This window comes from Sarcophilus harrisii, chromosome 5 (assembly GCF_902635505.1).
Source record: "Sarcophilus harrisii chromosome 5, mSarHar1.11, whole genome shotgun sequence".
Classification (NCBI taxonomy): Eukaryota; Metazoa; Chordata; class Mammalia; order Dasyuromorphia; family Dasyuridae; genus Sarcophilus; species Sarcophilus harrisii.
In genome coordinates, this window is record NC_045430.1 from 239,802,670 (window position 1) to 239,826,190 (window position 23,521).

At 35.9% G+C, this 23,521-nt stretch overlaps 1 protein-coding gene across 4 annotated transcripts in view; it reads left to right on the forward strand.

The window, feature by feature from the left end:
* The first annotated feature begins 337 nt into the window (after positions 1 to 337).
* The window catches only part of RUNDC3B (RUN domain containing 3B), a 115,201-nt gene continuing 92,017 nt past the window's right edge, over positions 338 to 23,521 (forward strand). For all 4 annotated transcript variants that reach the window (XM_031939945.1, XM_031939947.1, XM_031939946.1 and 1 more), the window contains exon 1: positions 338 to 758. In XM_031939945.1, coding sequence (XP_031795805.1) covers positions 628 to 758 — 131 coding nt within the window. In that variant the 5' untranslated portion in view covers positions 338 to 627. The remainder of the gene's footprint in view (positions 759 to 23,521) is intronic.

Here is a 23,521-nt window from a genome sequence, read left to right on the forward strand (position 1 = left end):
GAGTGAGCCAGAGTAGCTCAGAAGGCGCCTGGTTAAAAAAGTCCAGGAGGCGAGCCCCGCCTTCTGGGCTTTCTGATTGGCTAAAGGGATGGATGGATGGATGGATGGATAGATGGATGGTCTGGTGGGTGGTTGAAGGGAGGAGGGAAGAGAGAGGGGGTGGTGTGGGGTGTGTGAGCGGTGCGCGTGTAAGCGGTTCCTGAGCCCAGGCTCGCATCCACGGGACCAGCAGAGGGAGGAGGTGGAAGAGAGGGACAAGAGAGGGGAGGAGAAGGGGGAGAGAAATGCTCGCTTGTGCGTGAGGATCTGCGGGTGACCAGCTGGGGTGCAGACCTGCGGGGTGGCCAGCCCCTCGGGTCTGTGGGGCTCGCTCAGGGCGGGGGTGGTGCGTGTGTGAAGGAGGGGGCGTTGGCGGCGGCCGCGGCAGGAGAGGCTGCAGCCCGGGAGCGGGCTCGGGCCCCCGCCTCTTCCAGACGCCGGTTTTCCTCCCCCGCAGCCTCACACCTCCTCCTACTTCTCTCGCAGCCCTCGCGCCCCTTGCCAGCCTAGCCCGGCCCGGGAGCGCAGTGGGTAAAGGACGGAGAGGGGGCTGCACGAGACAAAGGGGGCGCGGGGAAGCAGCTGGCGATGGCTTCTCTGAGCCTGGGGGGGCTGAGCGTGAACCGTGGCGGCGGCGGCGGCAGCAGCAGTAGCTGCAAGAAGAGCTTGAACGCCCGCAATGCTGCAGTGGAAAGAAGGAACCTGATTACCGTGTGCAGGTAAAGAAAGCCCGGGGCCGGACGGGGAGGCGGGGGAGGTTAAAGGGAATGATGGGTAGTGTCTGGGCTGGTGGGAGCCCCAGCTGCTGGTGAAGCCGCCCGGGATTTCTCCCGCGGCCCTCTCCTCCTCCTGCCGGCCGGTGCCCCTCGGGAAGAGGACGCAGAGCATCTCTCTGCAGGGACCAGAAGGGAGGAGGAGCGTGCACCTTCATTTGCCGCTTGCCAAGTCCCCCGGTGCTGGCTTTTCTTACTCCAGCCTCTGCCGTAGCTCTCTCTTCTCCCTTCCCCCTACAAAGCTGCGTTACCTTCAGCATCCTCTTGGCTCACCTTCCTCCTCTCCACCTCTGCGCCGTCGTCAGGTGCAGGGGAGGCCTGGCCTTCGGGGAAGAAGAGGAGGAGAAAGGGGAAGATGCAGCCTCCTGCTCTGATCTCTGTCCTCCTCCTCCTATCTCTCTGCAGCTTAGGGTTTTTTCCTTGGGCTTCCTGGGCCAGGGGAGAGGGTAATAACAGTGGTCCAGGGCGTGTCCTTAGGGGACACCTCCATAGCTTTCTTTAGGGCCCGAGACACTCTCACCTTCCCCAGATCTCAGTCTCCGAGGGCTGGGGAGTTGTAGGGTGACGAGAGAAGAACGAAGTTCTGGCTGTTAGGACGAGGAGGAGCAGTCACGCATGTAGGGATGCGGCCTCCTTTTAGAGGTGCTTCCGAGATGGAGCCGCGGACCACTTTGGGTACAGTTATTCCGTAGGAAAGGAGGGCAGATGTTCCAATGAATTTTTTCTTACTGCCTTTTTAGAAAGTAATAATGCAGCGGGTATAATTAGAACTTTTGAGGATATGTTTTATGGTGGGATAGGAGGTCTGTATTCAAGTGACGCTTTTGACAGCTACTCAGTGGAAGATTCTGGGCAACCCTGTCTGCCTCCAACCTGAGGTCCTCTGTCTATTAAATGAGGGCCGGTGGTGCAGTGGGTAATGTTGGATTTCGAATAAGGAAGATCTGAGTTTCATTGTTGTCTTATACTAGCTAGCTGTGTGATCCCTGCAAATTACTTTCTTTCCCTGAAATTCACCCAGTGTCCTGAAGTTGGTGATGGGAATAGGGGAGTAGTGGAGGTAGCAGATGGCCTAGGTGTGGGAGTGTTTTATTTCCACTTAGTTCCATACTAGGCAGATCTTTCTTTTGGTGGCTTTCAGTTTTAAAAGTTTCTGTGTAAGAGTTATAATACATGATATAAGCATGTCATATAGGAGGAAATATAGAGTATCCAAATATCCAAAAGACCTGGATCCAAGTTCTGCCTCCAACAAACACTGACTGGGAGAATCTGGAAATAATCCCTTAACTTCTTCCTCCAAACTAATTCCCTCTTTGTCTATTAGAGGCAGGCAAAGGTGGTACATTTGTTTGTAGAGTGCTGGAGTCAGAAGATTGTATACGTATAAATATATAAAACATATTTATGTGTGTTCCTATCTTGCCTTACACATTTGTAAGTCTTAACTCATACATCAATTTCTTTATCTGTAAAACAAGAATAATATCATCTACCTTATAGAGTTGTTGTGAGGATGAAATGAGATAACATAGGTAAAACACTTTATAAATCTTAAGGGTCTCTATAAATGCTACTTGTTAATTGCAAAGCAGTGACCAAACTGCACTCTTAGAAAAAATTTTCTCACTGGGATTCCCCTGCATCAAAGAACTCATAATCTGGTTTCTTTTTCTCAACCTTCCCTCCAAAAAACAGTTTGTCTCTGTCTTAATTTGCAAGGGGGAAAAAACCTAGTTTTTTCAAAAGTTTGTTTTATGTAATCATATAAAATGGTTGTTCATTTTAGAGATACTCATCACCTTTTTAATATTTGCTAATTGTAGGCCAAAAATGTTGGATTTCCTTTGTCTACCATTTGTCTATGTATGCTCCAGAAGACTGTATATTCTCTTATTCTTTGTGTTTTGTTTCCTAAAGATAAATTTTTTAAAAATCAGAGATGTATCTTTATTTTTAATACTGGACTTTAAGTAAATATGAGATTTTGCTAGTGAAAATGCCCCCTAAACTCTGGTAGAGGAGTTGGGAGGGCTTGGAAGGTTTGGAATCACCTCTGACATTGTGACCTTGGAGAAATCGCTTGCCTTTAATTTTCTCATCTTGAAGAAAGAGATGATTTACCACATGATCTCTAAAACTTCATTCTAGCAAGTGATTGTAAGTTTGTGCATCTAGGTTCAAATTTTATTTCAATGTTAGTGCACATCTGCACATATTAATTAACCTTGGTTTCCTCATTTGCGAAATGAGAGCTGGACTAGATTTAAAGTACATGGTTTAAAGTACATGATCCTTCTCCTTGTGTGTCATTCCTTTCCACATTGCTAATTTGCCAGACCCTGCAGTGACTTCTCAGTAGAGAACAATTTAAGGGTTTTTCTTAACCTGAAGTTCATGAACATTAAAAAAAAAAAAAAAGCATATTTCAGTAACTGTGCTTCAATATGATTGGTTGCTTTGATGATTCTGTGTGTCTTATTTTTACATTTAATAACATTTTTGAGAAGGGGTCCACAGGCTTCATCAGACAACCAAAGGAGTCCATGACATGAAAGAATTAAGACACAGGTTTAAGACCATTTATAACTACTTTCTAAGTGAGATACTAATAGGATTCAGAAATCACTTATTCAGAGGTTAAACTTGTTTGTGTCACAGCCCCCTTTATCATGATCGTAAACCTATGTACTCCTTCACTCAAGGACATTCTTAAGGTCTCTGAGGAACTTAGGTATTGATGGTGAGACATGGGAGATGCTGATACAGGACTGTCCAGCATGGAAAGCCTGCATCAAAGAAGGTGCTGTGCTCTGTGAGCAAAGCAGATTTGCAGTGGCTCAAAAGCAATGTGAGATGGGCAAATTTAGAGACATGTCCTTCCCAAATGTTCACACTGACAATTTGTGCCTGAGCTCTGGTACAGGCTTCCATATTCATATTGGTTTCATTGGCTTCAGTCTGACATACTGTACATTGACCCTAACATAGTGATGTCATTTTGATCTCCTTCCATTATGCAAGATGATAATATATGCCTCTAAATGTGTATAATCAGCTACAGGATTATAATAGCCTAAAATAAGGCCAGAATTATGCAAAAAGTCACTCATGTTGAAATACAGATATCAAAAAAAATTATTTTAAGTTCATAGAAGTCTTGGTTAAGAATCTGCCCCATCCAGGCCAACTCTATAATTTTATAGACAAAAGAAATGAGATTCAGACATGAAGTGACTTAGAGACAAGGTGAAAGCTCCTCATTGGCAGAACATGTTATTGACTATGCTCAGCACTAGATCTTTAGCTACAAACAATACTCTTCTTTGCATCTAGAGGTGATCTTCATGGTATGTGCCATATACAAGGTGAAACCTGTTTTTATTATTCTGGGGATATTCAGTATTTGTTCCTAACTTCTAGTTTTTTTGCCCTTGAGCTTTATGACTTTTGCTTAATACCTTCATTGGGAGCAGGATTAGGAAACAAAGAGATGGAAAAATTTTAATGAAGCCCTTTGAAATGTTTTTAGGAGTTATGTTAAGCATATTTTCCACATGGGAGGAGCAAAGAGGATCCCTATTTATTTATTTATATTGCTTGCTGATTATAGTGTATTATGATGAACGACAAAACATTTAAACAAATATCTTTTTTCCCTTATAAGTTTACATGCAGCTTAAGGATTATGGTATACACATATATACATATATGTATATTTTATATACATAATATATATTTGTTGTAGGCTCTTAATAAATTATTTTTGAATTGAGTTGAGAGTTTGCATGTTACATTGATTATTCATTGGGGGCTTGCCAAAACATTTCTCCCATTATCCTAAATAGAACAGAGTTGATGCTATATTTGAAATGTCTTTATGTTCCATCTCTAGAAATTAGACCTATTTACTAAATGTCCTGATAAGTCCTGAGCAAGGAGAGCCATTTAGGGCCATTTTGAAAAGTTTCTTGACTTAAGCAGAGCAGTCAGAGAAAGTATTTTGTCTATGCCTCTTGCCTTTGACATCTCTATTTTCATATCCTCAAAGTCTTAGGAGTTCCTCCTAATGTGTTCTGTTTTCAATTGATTTTGAAAGCCAGGAAATGGTCGAAAGAGGTCTGGAATCAGGAGACCTGAATTTTAAATCCAATTCTGTCACTAATGGGTTCTGCAACCTTTGGCCAAGTCATTTAAACTTTCTGGCCCTCAGTTTCTTTGTCTAAAAAAATGGACAAAAGGACAACTTGTGACACAGTGAAAAAAGTAGTCAGTCCTGAAATCAGGAAGACCCAAGTTTAAATGTGGCCTCAGAAAGTAGCTGGGTGTCCCTGTGCAACTCACTTAATCCTGTTAGCCTCAATTTCCTCATCTGTAAAAGGAACTGGAAAAGGAAATGGCAATTCATTCCTCCAGTATCTTTGCTGAGCCAGATCCAACTGAAATGACTAAATAAGAAAATGGGTGTAATATTAGCACTTACTTCACAGGGTTATTGTGAGGATCAAATGAAATAATATATGTAAAGCACTTGGGAAACTTTAAATTTACATATATGTATATATGTGTACATATGTATACACACATATGTGCATATATATTAGCTGCTATTATTTTGTAAATAAAGCTTTGCTTTCTCTAGGCCATTCTTAAGAGAACATCAAACGTCCCTGGTATCTCTAGCATTGTTCTACATAGTAGGTAATCACTACATATTTATTGAGTTAAATAGGATCTTGACAAGACTCTTCCCTCAGCCTTTTTCTATCTTTGTATCTTCCCCGTATATTTTTGTTGAACATGAATCTCCTCTGAAATCCAGTTCCACATTAACAACTGCCTACAAGACATTTATTTCTCTTTCAATGACAGAATTTCCAAAATGTCCCCCTCAAATTCTCCTAACTTCTAACTAGGTTCCCAACTTCCCTATTTTTTGATACTTGAATTCTATTAATGACTCAGGTTGACATCCTTCATCATCTTTTGCATGAAGCTGTTCCTGCTCTGCTCTCTATTTTTAGTGTCTTTCCTCTTAAAGGACTTTGTATTCAATTACTTTGTATATACTATTTGCATGGATTTATATTATATTGTATCTATTTATGCATTTATTTTTTCCTCAATAGAATGTAAGCTCATGGCAAATAGAAATTGTTTCATTCATTGTAAGAATCTACCACAGTGCTTGATACATAGTAAGTACAGAACAAATACTTGTCAATTGATCATCTTCCCCATCTAAACAATTGCCAAATGTTGTTGATTCTACCACCACAATTTTCTTTCCATTTCCTTCTTTTTACCCAGATAACCATGATTCAAATTTAGGGCTTTATCATTTCTTATCTAGATGATTGCAAAAGCTTCTTAAATAATTTCAATATTTCTCCACTTCATTCCATTCATTGTCAAATCGATTACAAAAAATATAGATCTAAACTTGTCAATCCTCTTCTCAAAAACCTTCAGGGACTGTATATGGTTTTTAAGGGTAAAATAAAAGATCTTTTCTTTGACATTTAAATATCAAACCTAGATTTAAATTTAAATTTTAAAATCTGGAATTTACCTATTTTCTGGTTTTATTTTATGTCAATCCCTTTCACATATATTCCAGTCAAAGTGGCCCAAACTTAGAGTCTGAAAGTGTTGTCTGCATCTCCACATATCAGAAGTCTTCACTGTGTTTTCCTGTCTTTCAGGGCCTTCCACAATCTTGGGTCACCCTACCTCCCCAGCAATGTCAATTACTAATCCACTATTCTATACTGGGTTACTTTTTGTCCTTAGCTCAATTATTCTTTATCACTTTGTCAACTCCCCTAACCAGTTTTCTGCTTAAAAGCAGTATACTGTTCTATTCCCCTTCATCACCATCCTACCCATCTTTTTTTAAAAATAGCATTTCTCCCCAATTACATGCCAAGTAATTTTTAACATTCATTTTTACAAGATTTTTGACTTCCAAATGTTTCTCCCTTCCTTTCTCTTTTCTTCCTAAAGTGGCAGGCAATTTGATATAGATTATAGATGTGCTGCTATGCTGTAAAACATATTTCAACCTCAATCACAGTTGTAAAAGAAGAAACAGAACAAAAGAAAAAAGTAAAAAAAAATAAAGAAAGTGAAAAATGTATGCTTGTAGAGTCCATCAGTTCTTTATCTGGATGTGAATAATATTTTCCTTCATTAGTCTTTTGTACTTGTCTTGAATCATTGTGTTAATGAGAAGAGCTGAATCATTTGGAGTTCATCATCATATAATGTTGCTAATACTATGTACAATTTTCCTATACACGTAGGTCTTTTTCTGCTTTTTATTATTCTCTTTGGGATCCAGATGATTTAGTAATGGTATTGCTTAATCAAAGGGTATGTACATTTTGGTTGCCTTTTGGGCATAGTTCCAAATTGCTCTCAGAATGGTTGGATGAGTTCATCCACCAACAGTACATGAAAGTCCCAATTTTCCTACACTCTCTCCAACATTTAGCATTTTCCTTTTTTGTCATATGTCATTCTGATAAATATGAGGTGGTACCTCAGAATTGTTTTAATTTGCATTTCTCTAATTAATATTGATTCAGAGCACTTCTTCATATGCCTTATAAATAACTTTGATTTCTTTATCCAAAAAGTATCTGTTCATATCTTTTAATCATTTATCAATTGGGAAATGATTGGATTTTTATGAATTTCACTCAGTTCTCTGTATATGTGAGAAATAAGATCTTTAGAAGAGATACTGTGAAGATTGTTTTCCCCCTTTTGAGTTTCCTCGAATCTTGGTTGCATTGGCTTTGTTTGTTCAAAAGCTTTTTAATTTAATATAATCAAAACTACCTATTTTATATTTCATAATGCTCTCTATCTCTTGTTTGATTATGGATGTGTAAGTTACTTAACTTCTTTAAAAATGTACATGCCTACCATTTAGTGCATCTATGCTGTGTATTGATATTACTTCATTGTCTATGGTACTTTTAGGAAAATGTAGTTTCCTTTCTTAACTCTTTTAATTAGGTCTATTTTTGCTTTTGCTTTGTCTCTCTGAGATCATGATTGCTATCTTTGCCTTTTTTTTTATTTCAACTGAAGCATAACATATTCTGCTCTAGTATCTTTATTGTGTGTGTCTTTCTGCTTCAAGTGAGTTTCTTATAAATAACATATTGTAGGATTCTGGTTTTTGATCTATTCTGTTATCTATTTTCATTTTATGGGAGAGTTTATCCCATTTATATTTATTGTTATGATTACTGTATATTTTCCTCCATTCTAATTTTCATCCTGTTTATCCTCTCTCTCCTTTCACCCTTTCCCCTCTTGACAGTGTTTTGCTTCTGTCTATTGCCTCTCCTAGTCTACCCTTTCTTCTATCAGTCTTCTCCACCTTTTATTTCCTCCTGCTTCCTCTTCCTGTTCAGTAAGATAGATTTCTGTATTCAACTGATTTTGTATATTATTTCCTTTAGTCAGTACAGATGAGAGTAAGGTTCAAGGGATACCCATCAGCCATCCTCTCATCTTTCTCTCCACTGTAAGAGGATTTTTGTGCCTCTTTGTGTGAAATTATTTATCCCATTCTACCTCTCCCTTTCTTCTGCACCAGTGTACTCCTCTTTATCATCCCTTAATTGTTTTTATGTCATTTTCTCAAATTCGCCTTATATCTGTGTGTATCTTCTGTCTATTATATTCATTTTAGCTATACTATTAATGGTATAGTTTTTAAGATTTACAAGTATCATCTTCTTATGTAAGGATATAAATAGTTCAGCTCCATTGAATCCCTTATGTTTTCCTTTCCCCTTTCCACTTTGTTATGCTTCTCTTGGGTTTTGATATTCAAGGTAAAATTTATTTTTCAATTCTGATCTTCTCCTTATGAAAGCCTGAAATCTGTCTATTTCATTGAATTATTATGCTTACCTTTGTTGGGTGGGTGATTCTTGGTTGTAGTTCTAGTTTCTTTGCTTTCCAAAATGTCATGTTCCATGACCTCTGATCCTTTAATGTTGCACCTGCTAAGTCTTGTGTAATCCTGATTGTGGCTCCTCAATATTTGAATTGTTTCCTTCTGACTGCAGTATTTTTTTCCCTTGACCTGATAGTTCTGTAATTTGGCTGTGATGTTTGTTGAAATTTTTATTTTGTGATCTCTTCCCTAAGGTTATTGGTGGATTCTTTCAAGGTTGTTTTAGCCTCGGGCTCCTGTAACAGCAGAGTTTTCCTTAATAATATCTTTAAGGATGCTGTCCAGGTTCTCTTCTTGATTAGGGTTTTCCAATGAGATATTTTCTATTTTCTATTTTCTTTTCATTTTTTGAATTTGTTTTATTGACTCTTGATATTTCAGAGAGTCATTAGGCTTCCAGTTGTCCAATTCTTCAGGTAGTTTTTGTACTTCCTTTTCCATTAGACCAATTGTTTAAGAAGATATTTTCTTTTTCTAAGGTGTTGATTCTTTTTTTCATAATTCTCTTGCATCACTCTCATTTCTTTCCCCAATTTTTCTTCTTTCTCTCCTTTTTGAATTCTTCCATGATTTCTTTCTGAACTTGAAACAACTTGTTATTTTTCTTTGGGGTTTTACGCATAGGTGTTTTAATGTTGTTTTACTCTTCTGGGTTTGTGTTTTGATCTTTCCTATCACCATAATCGCTTTCTATGGTCAGATTTTTTTTTTGTTGTTTCATATTCATCTTTAAAGCCTTTTTTTTCCCTTTCTTTTAAATTTGAATTCTAGTCCTGAGGTATAAGGGGTACTGTCTCACTCAGACTTCTTGTTTCAGGGGCTGCTGGGCCTAGCTGGTTACCTGGTGCTGCCAGGTATCATTTTGTACTAATTACCTGTGCTTATGGAGACTGTCAATTGCACAAGGGCAGCCTTATGCATCATACACGGTTTGATAAATAATAGTTGAATTAAATTGAACCACAAGAACCTGTGCTTTACTGATTAGTCTTAATTTTTATCCTTAGGCTTGTTCTTGATATATTTGGAATTTTACCAATTTATTAAATAGAAAGATAATTAATATTAATGTCATCATGAAATGGCTCAACATCACTAATTAACAAAATACCATGAAGTGATTTTTTTCAAGTTGGTATTCATCCCACAATCTAGCTAGCAACTGTTGCTATGGAGAAAAGTTTTATTATGCCAAGGCTTAATGGAAATACCTGATGACTCAAATGAGGTAGATGTATAGATGGAGTTTTCTGGGAACGGCAGGTGGGTGTACAAAATACTCAAAAAGCCAAAGATCCAAGGGATTTATTATTTTTTGAAATGTTAGTACATGATAAGAGGTGGCAACATATGATGAAAGAAAATATTAGAAAAAGTAGGTTAGCAGTACTAACTTACTTACTAGTTAGAACTTACTAGTAAGATTCCTTCTGCTCACAAAGATTGTAGATGGCAGACTTAAAACTGAATGTGACCTCCAACATTGCATGACATGGTCCCCTTATTTTAAGATAAGAAAGCTAAAATTACTTAATATCTCTGGAAAAATCTAAACTAGTTGTGCTCTTTTGATATTCTTGAAGGACATTTGTTTTTACATTGTCTAGCCTTTAGTTAAATATTCAATTCAGTGAGTATTTATTGAGCACCTATTAGTGAGGGGTACTGTAATATGTGGATAGAGTATTAGAGTTGTAGTCAGAAAGAATGGGGTCCAAATTTATCCTTCAAGGTATACTTGCTATGTGAAAATGGGAAAGTTGCCTAACTTTTTTATGCCCTAAATAATTATGAAGACTTAAGTTACAATGGTGAGTGATGGAGTTTCCATACCAGGAACTTCCCACATGGATGAAATCACATGCTCAGACAAAATGAATAAGCAAGGTATTAGCAAACATTAGGGACACACAGATTTAATATAATCTCTGCCTTTGGAACTTATGTTTTTTAGAATGACAGAGTGCAATGTGACATAAAAACAAAATTTGGGTTGAATCCGTGATTGGTATAGGGAATCCTGCACCAGTGCAGGACCACTACTTCCTCACAACTTTATTTATTTCTAATATATATTTAAAAAAATTTGAGTTTCAAACGTTCTTCCTTTATTCCATCCCATCCATTAAGAAGATAAGTATCATAAACATAGTAAACATTAAGATACTGATTTAACAAAGAAGAGATTATGAAATTATGAAAACCTGAGCAGGGAGAGAATGGTACAGTGCAGGGAGGTGAAATTTCACTGGTTCCTTTTATTATTCCCCCTGGGAACTTGGTCCCCCTCTGACTTTGCATAATGACTTGGGTGCTGTTTTTTTAACCTATTAATGTCAGCTCTATGTACTTTCTGAAGCCTTGCATCTTCCTTCTCTCTTCATCTTATAAGATAAGTCACTTATAAGGGCCAATTTTGCTATCAAATAGAGGATGTCAGTGATTGAAATCCTTATCTGACTGGCACAGATGGAACTTTGATTCTTGGCTGACACTTTTGGAGTAGGGACAAGATAAGAAAATGGGCGCCTTCCTTGCTTCCTCTTTCAGGGAAGGGGATATAATTTATTGTTCTCAGTCAAAGGACTCATCAGCAAGACAAACTTGGATTTATTTTTACAGTTCTTTCTGAATATGGTCTTATTCAGAGAATGAAGTATCAATGTTTTGCCTGCTATTCTATGTGCCTGTAATGGAGACTTGTGTAGAACTGTCTGGGAGGGGAAAACTCTTAGGGTTTTTGGTTGAACCATGTGTGTGTATGTGTATATGTGTAGAACAAAATCTTTGAAGCTAGAGATGTAGACTTGTAAATAATCTACATAAAAGAGATAGTTGAGATTATAAAGTCTTGGTTATAGAATAAGGGTCAAAAATATTTAGTTGATTGACTTAAACCAGGTAGATTTCAATCCCACACTCCAGAACTCATTTGGTTATAGTATGGTGTTTATGAGCTAACCACTCAAAATTGTATGTATATGTATTACATGTGTATACATTTATGTATAAACAGAAACTGCATACACAACCTAAATGAGATGATATGTTGGATATGGCCTGCATTATCCAGTTAACATATCACTGTGGTAAATATTCAAGATATTATTGGAGGGAGGATTTTTGTACCAATTTTTCAAATGGTCAGCAAGTGAAAGTAAGATTTGGTTTTAGGAACAATTATTCAAGTTTTCGCTGCTCAGTATTGTATGTACAATACTTAACAAAGGGACTTGAAGTCATGACTGAGGAATTAATATAGAGAAATATGTAAATAGTAGCCAGAACAATGCAGGGCAGCTATTTCTGCCTCAGTGAAGACTCAAGAAATGACATACTTTAGCAACTACCATAATGTGCTCCATTTGAGATGATAATTGATGATATAAAAAGCATGAAATCTTGGTTGGATGCATAATTGGAAACAAGTCTAAATAAATGAAAAAGTAAAAGAATTTCCAGAGAAAGAAATAAACAATGAAGGTGAAAGGAAAGGGTACACTGTAATGAAAAGAGAGAAAAATTAATTTTAAAAATAAAGCAGTGAAAAGATTTCAAGGGAGAGTCAAATTAAATGAAACTAGAAAATGTCAATCAAAATGTTCATAATTAAATTAGCAATTTTAATTTTGGTTGCAATATACAGGCATCCACTAATGCTTGCTAACTTAACAGTTCATTTGCGTGTTATTATCTTTGAGAATTGCCTGGGGTATGAAATCATGCAAACAGAATACTTTCTAAGTTAATTTTTCTTCCAGAATACTCACTATGAAGGAAGTGGGATCTATAGGTATAGTAGATAAATGATATTAATTCCAGCTCTAGATATTGCCTTTATTACTGTTTTAGATTCTCTAATTAAACTCATCTATCAAAAGTTGAATTCCATGAATGGAAAAAACAAGGTCATATATTGTAAGTAAGCGGATTCAAGAACTTTGACATTCGTTTAATAAACATTTATTAAATCACTGTTCTGCACAAAATGCTGTGATACGTGCCTAGAGATCCAAAGACAAATACAAGAGTCTGTGCCTTTAAGGAATGTAAGTTCCTTACATTCTATAGGAGCTTATATTCTGTTATGGCCATGTGGATGACCCCCAAGTCTGTATCTCTATCCCTAACTGTTCTCCTGAAATCCAGATAAATGCCTTTATAAATGCCCACTGGAATCTTCCCTTGATAGTACTTTTAACTTTAAATTCAACAGTTCTAAAGTCGAACTCATCTTCATTTCCCCCAAAATTGTTTGTATTTTTTGATGTCCCTATTTCTGTTTAAAGCAATAATGTCAGTTTCAAGAACAAATGCATCTCTGCAGTGATATTTTGGCTTAAAAACCCCCACAAATTAACATTAGTTGTATTAAATTTTTTATTTATTTTGCATTTAATCTGGTATGGACAAAACTGAGTTTGATAGCTGTGAGATAGACCATCTCCTGGTCATCTTTCATCTCTGCTCAGAATCAATGAGTTCTCTTTGGCCCCTCCTCTCCCTTCTTCCAAATCTATTAATAATCAACATCCATCATTTCTACCTTTACTTTGTCTCTTGATTCAGTCTCCTCTTTTCTATTTCTACTATTAACATTGTTATTTAGATGCATGATTTTTGCCTGATAATTAGTTACAGTATTCCCCACCTTCAGATTTCCCTCTACCAAGCCATTCTATTCACTAAGCTCTATCTCAATCTATTTGTGTTGAATTGGACTATTTACCAGCCTCTAAAGTAGGTAATGACTTTTCTTCCCTCAATTCCTTGCTTTTTTTTGGTGGTTTCTCCTCTCTATTTAAGTTGCCTTCCTTCATGAGCTTCTGAAGAGCTACCTCCAAGTAACCTCCTCTGGTCATTAAAAGCCCCATATAATCTTTTCTTTCTCTGAACTTTTGTTGTGTTTTATGCCTTTTTTTATGTACCTATCAAACATTCTGTTTTTATATTTTAATCATTTTCCTACTTGTTTAATGTCCTGTGATATAGTCCTTGAGGTTTGGGACCATGAATTATTTATCATTATATCCTATCCACTATCCAAAGTACCTTGTACTTTTTTTTTTGACAGAGCCTTTATTTCCTTGTATAGGAAACTATATTACCAATGTATAACAGTACCTCATGTGCAACTCACAGTCTTAGATATTTCCTTGGGACACTCAGAAATTGTTAAATGTTCAGTGACAGTATATGGCAGAAATGAAACTTGAATTGAGGTCTTTTATGTCTTATAGTTCAGCCCTTTATCCACTCTGCCATGAGACTCAACCAATTGATTTTATATTGGTTACACTTCTTTGGTAAATGGAACTTAACTTGTGCTGATGTCTATTCTTTTTTCCATTTCTCATTTTTCAGCATCAACATCTCACTTAAATAGAACAAGTTACAGTTGATCTCAATTAGACAACATATCTTCACATTATTTTAATGTTTCTTTGAACTTTATATTAGTTTTCATCTTCTAACATGTCAGTGGTTTGACTATATATAGACTACTGATTTAGGAATTATTCCTAAATTGATTATCAGTTATTTCCTATATGTTGACATAAAATCTGCTTCATTTATTTTTGTGTAGTTATGCTACCCATATCTAATATTTCTTCTTGAAAATAGGGCTTCATAGCTTTACCAGATGGGTCCATGACAAAAAAAGTTAAGAAACCCTTCTATAAAATACACACTGGTACAGAAGCTGCAATTATGTTGATAACTATTTTTTTGCAAGTGAGCACTGCAAACCAGATGACAAAGTGTTTAATGAGGTGATATTCCTTCCTTGTTGTCTTTCAATAAATAATAAAACCATTTTTGTTCTTTCTTCTCATCCAAGATATCTCATTATAGCCAAATAGAAAGATGGCACACTTGCTCTTCAGTTTTTATTCATAGCAAGAATATCAAGATTAATTTGACTCAGATCCTTCAGTAATGTGTTCACTTACTAGACCATCTCACATTTAGAGTGTTAACAGATACTTCAGTATTTGAAGATGGGTGAAAAACTGTGATTTAGAGCACCCTCTACTCCCTTTTCTACTACCCTACAGACATGATTGAAAAAATAGAATGGGAGGAGCATAGGTCTGAAAGCCATTTTGTACTTGTTTACAAGTACAAAATAGCAACCCATGTTTCAGGGGTTTGCCATAGCTAAAGAATTCATCACCATGCAACTAGCCTGCCAGTAATAAACTCCTCTGTACTTAAGTTGGTCACTGGAAATTAGTCTGTTACCGGGGCCATATGGAGTACAATAGAACTTGCCAGCTCCTGTGTTCCATTGGCTTCTTCAAGAAATAAGTCATTTCCTTGCCAGAATGAGGCATTAGAGTTGGACTTAGTGCTAAATGTTTATTGAATTGAATTTATGCTGTTATTTTTTCCCTCTATTACTGTTGTGTGTGTGTGTGTGTCTGTATGTGTGTATTGAGTGATTGAAAAAAGGCAAGAATAACTACTGATGTAAGAGTAGTTAAATCAGCAATTATTAACTTGGAATCTATGGACCCAAAAAGGGCCCTGAATTGGACTGGGGGGGAAAGCTCTTTAATTTCACAAAACTCCAATGGAAATTTTATATTTCCTTCTATTATTTAAAAACATTATTCTTAAAAGGGAGGTCTCATAAGCTTCACCACACAGTCGAAAGGGATCTAAGATACTAAAAAGGTCAAGAATCTTTGAGTTAAAACATGTGAGATATTGACAATAAGAGTTAAAACATGTGAGATATTGACAATAAACTATGGGAGGAAAAAATGGTGATGCTAAAAATGAAATGTCTTAATTTCTGTAAGCCTCAGATTCTTTATGAACAAAAGGAAAATAATGCTGTCTATAAGTATTATCAGAGGGCTATTCTGGAAATCAAATAAGATAATATGGTAAGGCACTTGGTAAACTTTAAAGTTCTACTACCACAACAAGTACTACTGCTCCTAATATTAGTTAATATTTATATAGTACCTATCAAGTGGCAGGCTCTGTGTTGAATGTTTCATAAATATTCATTTGATCCTCTTAACTACCTTGCAGGATAGGTGCTGATGTTATCATCAGTTTGCAGTTGAGGAAATTGAGGCAAATAGAGATTAAATATTTTGCCTAAGTAGTGTCTGAGGCTGCATTTAAACAGGAGTCATCCTCATTTCAGACCCGGTATATTATCTAGCTGTCCTGGCTATTAAAAGTATTACTCCTCACTCAGGGCTCCAAGTTTTAATTTTTAAAATGTTTTGTTTGATTAAAAACAAGTCTCTAATTTAGTCAGAAGTTTTTAACCTGTGATCAATGAACTTAGTTTTAAAAAACATTTTGGTGATTTATTTCAATATCATTAGTTCCCTTTGTAATCTTATACATTTTATTTTTGTGCATTGTTCAGAGGAGTCGACAATCTCACCAAACACTGCCAAAGGGGTCCATAACACTAGGATGATTAAAGAATCCCTGATTTAGGTATAGTTAGATATTTCTATTCTCCAATTGAAGGGAGTGGGGAAATCCCTTTTTTCATTAAGAAAATATTGTAAAGATCATGAGAATCTTAAAAAAAAACAACTTTCTTCTCTGTCCAGATTGCAGAAAAGAATGCATATCTTTGGTATTTAAATTAGTCTCTATTGGAACAGTTTACATAGACCACATGAAAAATATAGAGGGATTTTCTTTTCTTAATGAAGATTTTAGTATGGATTAATTGATACAGATCCTGTGGGCCATTCTAGTATCATCTGCACAGAATGGTAGATCACCCCTAAACCTTTTCCTACTCTACCCTACACCAAACCTAAGGGAATAAATATAACTTCATTCAACAGTATACTTTCCTATTCTAGGACTCCTGCAATAGAAAATACCTTGTGTGCTCCGTGAAGAGTACAGGATTTCATTTTCTTTGATTTTAAAGCTACTTTTAGGCTTCTTGGAAGCCATTCTAGTCTCCTTGTGACTTATACAAGTTCTCCACACTAGAATAGTAAATCCAAAGCAAAACACTTACTCATGGAGTATGTGACATCCTTATCATTTATTGCCTGACTTTTTTGTGTGTGCCTTTAAGAATATGTGTTTTGGGATTATTTCTTATGTCAACACTGATCCATTTTCCAAGCCTTTATGAAGGACCTATGATTTTGGACATACAATATTCTGGGAGAAATGTAAACATAAATAAGACTTAGCTTCTGACCTCAAAGATGTTATAATTTTCCTTTGTAGCGTAGTTGCTTATTATGCTACAAGAAATACAAATTTCACAGATGAAATTTAGCAAGGTGATAATTTAAAGCATCTATTTTATTTGTTGTTCACTTGTAATTGACTCTTTGTGATCCCATTTAAGGTTTTTCTTGACAAAGATGCTGGAGGGGTTTGCCATTTCTTTTTCCAGCTCTTTTTTACAGATAAGGAAACTAAGGCAAACAGGGTGAAGTGGCTTGCCCAGAGGCGCATCGCTAGTAAGTGTCCAAGACCAAATTTGAGTTCCTAAAAATGAGAGTTTTTGACTGTAGCACTGGTATTCTGTCTACTGCATCACTTAATTATATATTTTACCCTTCTTTTGTACCCTCTATGTGATTTCATTGGTGGAGGAAATATCATCTACCAGTGCAGAATAGCAAATAAGGGAGTCTTTCAGAGTTTTCTGGGGAGGGAGGACAGAAACGTTTCAATGAGTTGCAGGGTCCCACAGATAAGAGTTGAACTTTGATTCTGAGGGCTGACTCTTTATCCAATATACAATAATGCTTTCATATATTTCAATGTGCTATTTAATTTTAGGGAGCATTGTTGTTTAACTTTTATAAGTCTTCAAATGTATAAATACATTTCACAATCCTTTGGAAAAAAATTCTAAATTAGGATAACAGTTTTTTTTTAAGGGAAGGGATTTGCAAAATAAATTAATCATGGCAATCATATTGCTTTTCCTTTCTTTCTTTTTTCACCCACCCTTCCACTAAGAGGAAGGTGGAGGTAGGAGGAGCACTAAAATTTTTCCAACTATTTAAGAAAAATAATCATCAACCATTCTAAAAGTACTAACTAACCAAACAATGACGTGATGATTCAAAGTTTGTTTTTTTTTTTTTTTTATTAATTAAAGCAATTCTTCTAAAAGGCTGTTGTAGCCAATATTCTTTTCTGACATAGATAGGCACTTCTTTAAAAGTAATTTCTCCTTTAGCTTCTTCACTAGGTAGGATTGACCCAACAAGAAGAAAATAATGATATTGATATAGCAGACTCATTGCTGATACTGGAGCTAGGAAGACTTGTGTTCAAATCCCACTTCAGAGAATTGCTGTCGATGTGACCCTAAGCAAGTCATTACATTTTTCTGAGCCTCAGTGTCCTCAAATGCAACAGAGATTTAAACATGTGTAGTAATTGTTCCTTCACAGGACTGTTGTCAGGGTTAGATGACATAATCTGTGCAAAGTGTAAGTTACTAGCTGGCATTTATTGAGTGCTTCAAGATTTATCCCAAGATTTAGGACCAAGAGGATATTCGAGACCAATTTCATTGTAGTAAGTTATTATTAATTCAGTTAGAAATGGCTACTGGATAAGGGTATGCCAGTCATGTTTTCTGTTGTAGAATAATAAATGGCATTTCTTGTATATGAATTAGACTCCCATGTATTTACTTAGAATGAATCAGTTATCACAGTTTGATCATTCTTGGATAAAGTAATAAAATAAAATTTTTGAAATCAGTAAAGCTTAAAACCATTTGGGCTATGGAATAGATCCAGACAATCTGAAGATCTATGTGATAGCTCATGGTTATATACCTTATCTCACAATAACCTTATGAAATATAGCACAGGTATCATTACTGGCATTTACAAGTGTGGAAACTGAGGCTTAGTGAACATATGACCACACAGCTAATAGTAGGAATAGGATATAAGCCTCTTGAGGTTAAATTCAGTGTTCTTTTTTCATGTATAGCCTATCAGAGTATCTCCTTAATTGCTAGTAGTCAGTGAATGATGGATCATGATTATAGGTGATAATAGGGTGAATTATTAAATTAGATATTATGACTATGTTGAAAAGATATATTGGAAGAATAACATGATGACAAATTCAAGCAGAGTAGGTGACCCATCTTGGATTCTTCTAGATGGGTCTAGAGATTAAGGATCTATTTGAGTGATTGCTATGCACAATTGCTATAATATATATGTGTGTGTATATATATTCAGAAATGAATTTTTATCAAGGATTCCATTACTTAATGTAAACAACAATTAAGAATGCTCAATTCCTTTTTGTTTCATACTTACCAAAAATATTCTGCTATTAATTGGGCTTCCTAGGGCACTAGTAACCCAGAAGGGGGTGCCCTCACCAAGCACACAAAGATGAATAAATGCTTATTTAATTGAATTAGAAATGGCTATTACATAAGGACATGCCAGGCTTTAAGTAATGTTTTCTATTGTAGATTAATAAATGGTGATTTCTTGTTTATGAATAAGATTCCCATGTGTTTGCTTAGCATGAATCAGTTACCAGAGCCTGATCATCCTGGGTAAAGTGATAAAATAAAATTTCTGAAATCAATAAAGTTTAGGACCACCAGGGCTATGGAACATGTGGGGAAGAAACAGAAATCGTCATCTAGACAATACCCTTTGTTCACTCTATCTTCTAATTCAGGGTGGCTTTCCTTCTCTCCTGCCTCCAAAATAAAATCTGAACTCACGTCATTTTTTCCGAAGTTTTAAGGAAAACTAAGAATAGCTAAAATTTGTATTCTCCCAAAATCTTATTCGAGCTAGAAGCTCTGCCTCCATTCTCAGTAAACATCAGGGCTGTTATCAAGAAGAAAGATTAGTTTGTTTCATCTTTTTGTTTGTGTTTCATTTCTTTGTTTTTATTTCATCTCTTTGTTCCTTTCCCCTTTTCTTTCTGTTCACCCTCTTGGGGAACAGTGGTTAGAAGGCAGACAAGGAATGACTATAATCTCTCTATTGGGTGATGGTGCCCCAAGGATTTAAGCTTTCTATAGTAACATTAAAAGTATGTAAATTAAAAATATTGTACAGTCTCCTAGATTCCATAGAGGACCTGTTGGGTAATTATTTATTGTATTAACAATTAACAAGACACATATCTGTATATCAGAATAGTCGAACTAGCCCATGTCTATCCTGACTTTTGGCTTATCAGAGGTGGTATTTCAATTGAATTTAAATATTACCAAATACTAGAATAGTCGAGACCTCCACATGCATGTAGCCTGACTCACAGCTCCCCGAGGACATACCTGAGAAGTGGTCGTCTAGCTTCTTTTTGAAGACCTCCTGTAAAGAGGAGCCTGTCATTTCCAAGGTAGTACATTCTATATCAGGAGAGCTCCGGGAGGATATCCAGTCCAAGTTTGCCTCTCTTCCAACTTCCACCCATTGTCCCTGGCTCTTCCTTTTGAGCCCAAACAGAACAAATCTCTTCTACTTGTCACACTTTTCAATTCTTGAAGACACGTCCCCCAAATCTCCTCTATTTTAGGTCAAATATCCCCAGTTCAAAGGACTCTCTTTATGGCAGAAATTAAAGGTTCTTAATTCTTGCTCTGGATACTTTCTACCTCATCACTAAATGCTTCATTTAAACTGTAGCAATCTAAAGTAAGCACTCTCAAAGTAGCAAGATGATCACAGAGATGTTTGAAGGGTCACTTCCCTAGTAAAAATCTCCTTTCAAATTAACATCAAACCATTCATGGCTTTTTTTTTTTCAGTCACTGAATACTTTTGAATTATGCAAGCATTTGTATTTCACTATTCTATTTAGATGAGGAGTTCTTAATCTGTGGTCTATGAATTTGAACTTTAAAAATATTTTGGTTATTATATTTCAGTACAATTGATTTCCTTTGTAATCTTATGTATTTTATTTTATGTATTTGAAAATTTTATTGTGAGAAGAGATCCATAAATTTTACCAGATAGCCAAGTCAGTTCATAACACACAGAAAAGGTTAAGAGTCCCTGATTTAGAGGGTTTGTAAAATCTCAGCTGGCTAACAACCAGGAAAACCATTTATAGATTTTAAAAAACAAACAAGATTGAAAAACTTGAGAACTTCAGTCAAAGCAATGATCAACCACTGTTCTAAGGGAGACTGATAATGAAAACTGTTGCCCTTCTCCTAATAAAGAAGCAATGGAGTAATCAGAATGAGGTATGGTTTTGGTATTTGGGATATATATATATATATATATATATATATATATATATAATCACATATTCATTACAAGGATTTCCTTTTGTTTTTGCTCTTTTTTTCAGGGAAAGGAGGAAGAAGGAGGGGAGAAAAATAAATGCTTGATAATTGAAAAAATTAGTTTAGAAAAAGAATCTTCTGAGAAGATAACCCATGGGGTTAGTTGTCTTCCGAGTAAAAAGGAGTCATTCTTTATAACTCTAAGGATTGAGTATCTATCAAAACCTAGATAAGTCTCCAGCACTATCTTAGTTTCCTAAGACATTTTTAAAGAGCTCTTGATTTAGCTGGGAAATGCAGGCTGAACCTTGTCTCTGCTGTTTCTGTTTTCTAGAAGCAGCAAGGAGCTCTTGGCAAAGCCTCATAGAGAATCCCCTGATGAGCAGTACAGGATTAGTTCTACTAAGCTGGAGCCCTGAGATTCTCAGGAGCCACCTTTTTTCCTTTTCCCTGAATCTGTTTAACTCTTCATTCACCTGTATTTCAACAATAATAATATTAGCTATCATTTATATGGCCTCTATTATATGCCAGATGCTGTGCTAAGTGCTTTAAGTAATCCAGATGGCTGAAGAAATAATGCATTTCAGAATTTCTTTATGTAAATCTGCTCTCCCAGTAATTGCAATGTTTAAAAATGTATACCACCAGGTTCAAAATATAGGCCACACTGTAGTAGATTTTTGCACACTTGAGCCCTTAAATAGATGCTCCATTTTTATTAGAATGCAATACTAATGCCTTTCAAAATCTTACGACTTGTTCTGAGAATCAGACTGATAAATGGATGGAGGTATCTCCCATATGTAAATGGAATTCATTTCCCATGAGCTGATAGCTGTAAACACAATTGAAAGATTTAAGTAATTTTAGAAGTAATTATATGTAACCAGGTAATTTCTGAATCAACTGACTTATAACTAGTGACGACACTACTGTAGTGTGTTGGACAGGGATTTGGGAGGCTTGATGCTATGGAAATTTAATATTTCCATTAATTTCTTTCCTTAAATAGTAGTAGTTTGTATCCTGAGGGAAAAGGCAAGGGTAGAAGCTAATAAAAGTGGAAGAGAACAGCAGTTTTATTCAGTTCTTGATTTGTTAATACATTGTCCTTTTTTTTTTTTTATTATTATTATTCCTTAGTCTTTACTATCTTTATTCCCTATTTAAATCTCCTCTGTCATTTGGAAATCCAGTAAATCATTTATTTCTTTAGCATCTACCCCTATTATATGGAAGCACATTGAGATTTTAATGTGTTTGGAATTAGCTATAGGTTCAGGGTAATGAGGTATAGTTCATTTGTCCATTTGCCATTAGCTTACTAATTTCTTGTGACCCCATTATGGATTTGTATTTTTAAAAAATTTTCCCAGTGCTAATAACAAATTACCCTAAAACTTCTGGTGTTCAGGCCTACTTAAATATGCAATGAGACTGGAAATGTCTCTTTTTTCTATTTATATCATCTTACTTAGTTTCTATATTTTACATGCCATTCTAGGGAAAGTAGTCTTAAAGATGGCAACTCAATGTTTTAGAGTTTGTCTTCCCCAGGAATAGTGCTCAGGAGAGAACCTATGATATTCTCACATTTTTTACTTTGGGCACCTATTTACTATGACAGTTACTAACATTGCCCATTCACACATTATCTGCCAAGATGAAGATGAGGCAGCCTCTTCTCATTCATTGTGGGAAGTGTTTACTGCCTTGGCAAAGCAAGGTCACTCAAAACTTACTTTCTATGTTTCTTGGGTTGGGTTTTCTTTTTCTATTAAAGGGTTTAATTTCACAATTTTCTTGCAATATAACCATGATTCAGTAGGGAATTCCCTCTCAGAGGGATTTACTTTCCCTCTGAATCAGAAATGCCAAATAGTTAGCCACTTATCAATGATATAACATTCTAAACATAGTTGCAGTTTTACCCAAGTCCCCTATTTTGAACTAAAAAATAATGACATTCTGCCACATAGGTTAAAAATCAGTCAACACCAACATATAGTTTTCCTCTCTTTTAAAAATGGTTATTTTAATAAATGATACATTTTTTATCATTTTTAGCTAACTTTATAATTTTATAAGGTGTTCAAGCCAGGCTGAGAATGAAGTTTCATCCTCATTCTTGTAGATTTCTGGTTGGTAGAGACTGTTCAACCAATGTTTGAAATGAGATTAGTTCAATGTAAGGGCTTTTGAACCTTTGTTTGTAAATAGAATTTATAAGAATATAAAACAGTAGAGAAAGAAACCTAATTTCCATTTACCTGTAGCTCATAAAAACCTTTGCACAGAGCTTCCTCACACCTGATTATCATATTTTATATTCCAAACTAATGTCAAAATATGTGGAGATAAAGCTCAAAATTCTGATATTAGCGGCTTGACTTTTGAGGCCCAAATGAGTAGCCCCTGATTGTATTATTTTAATTCCAGGAGTGGGGCTAGAGAGCTGTTCTGTAGAGC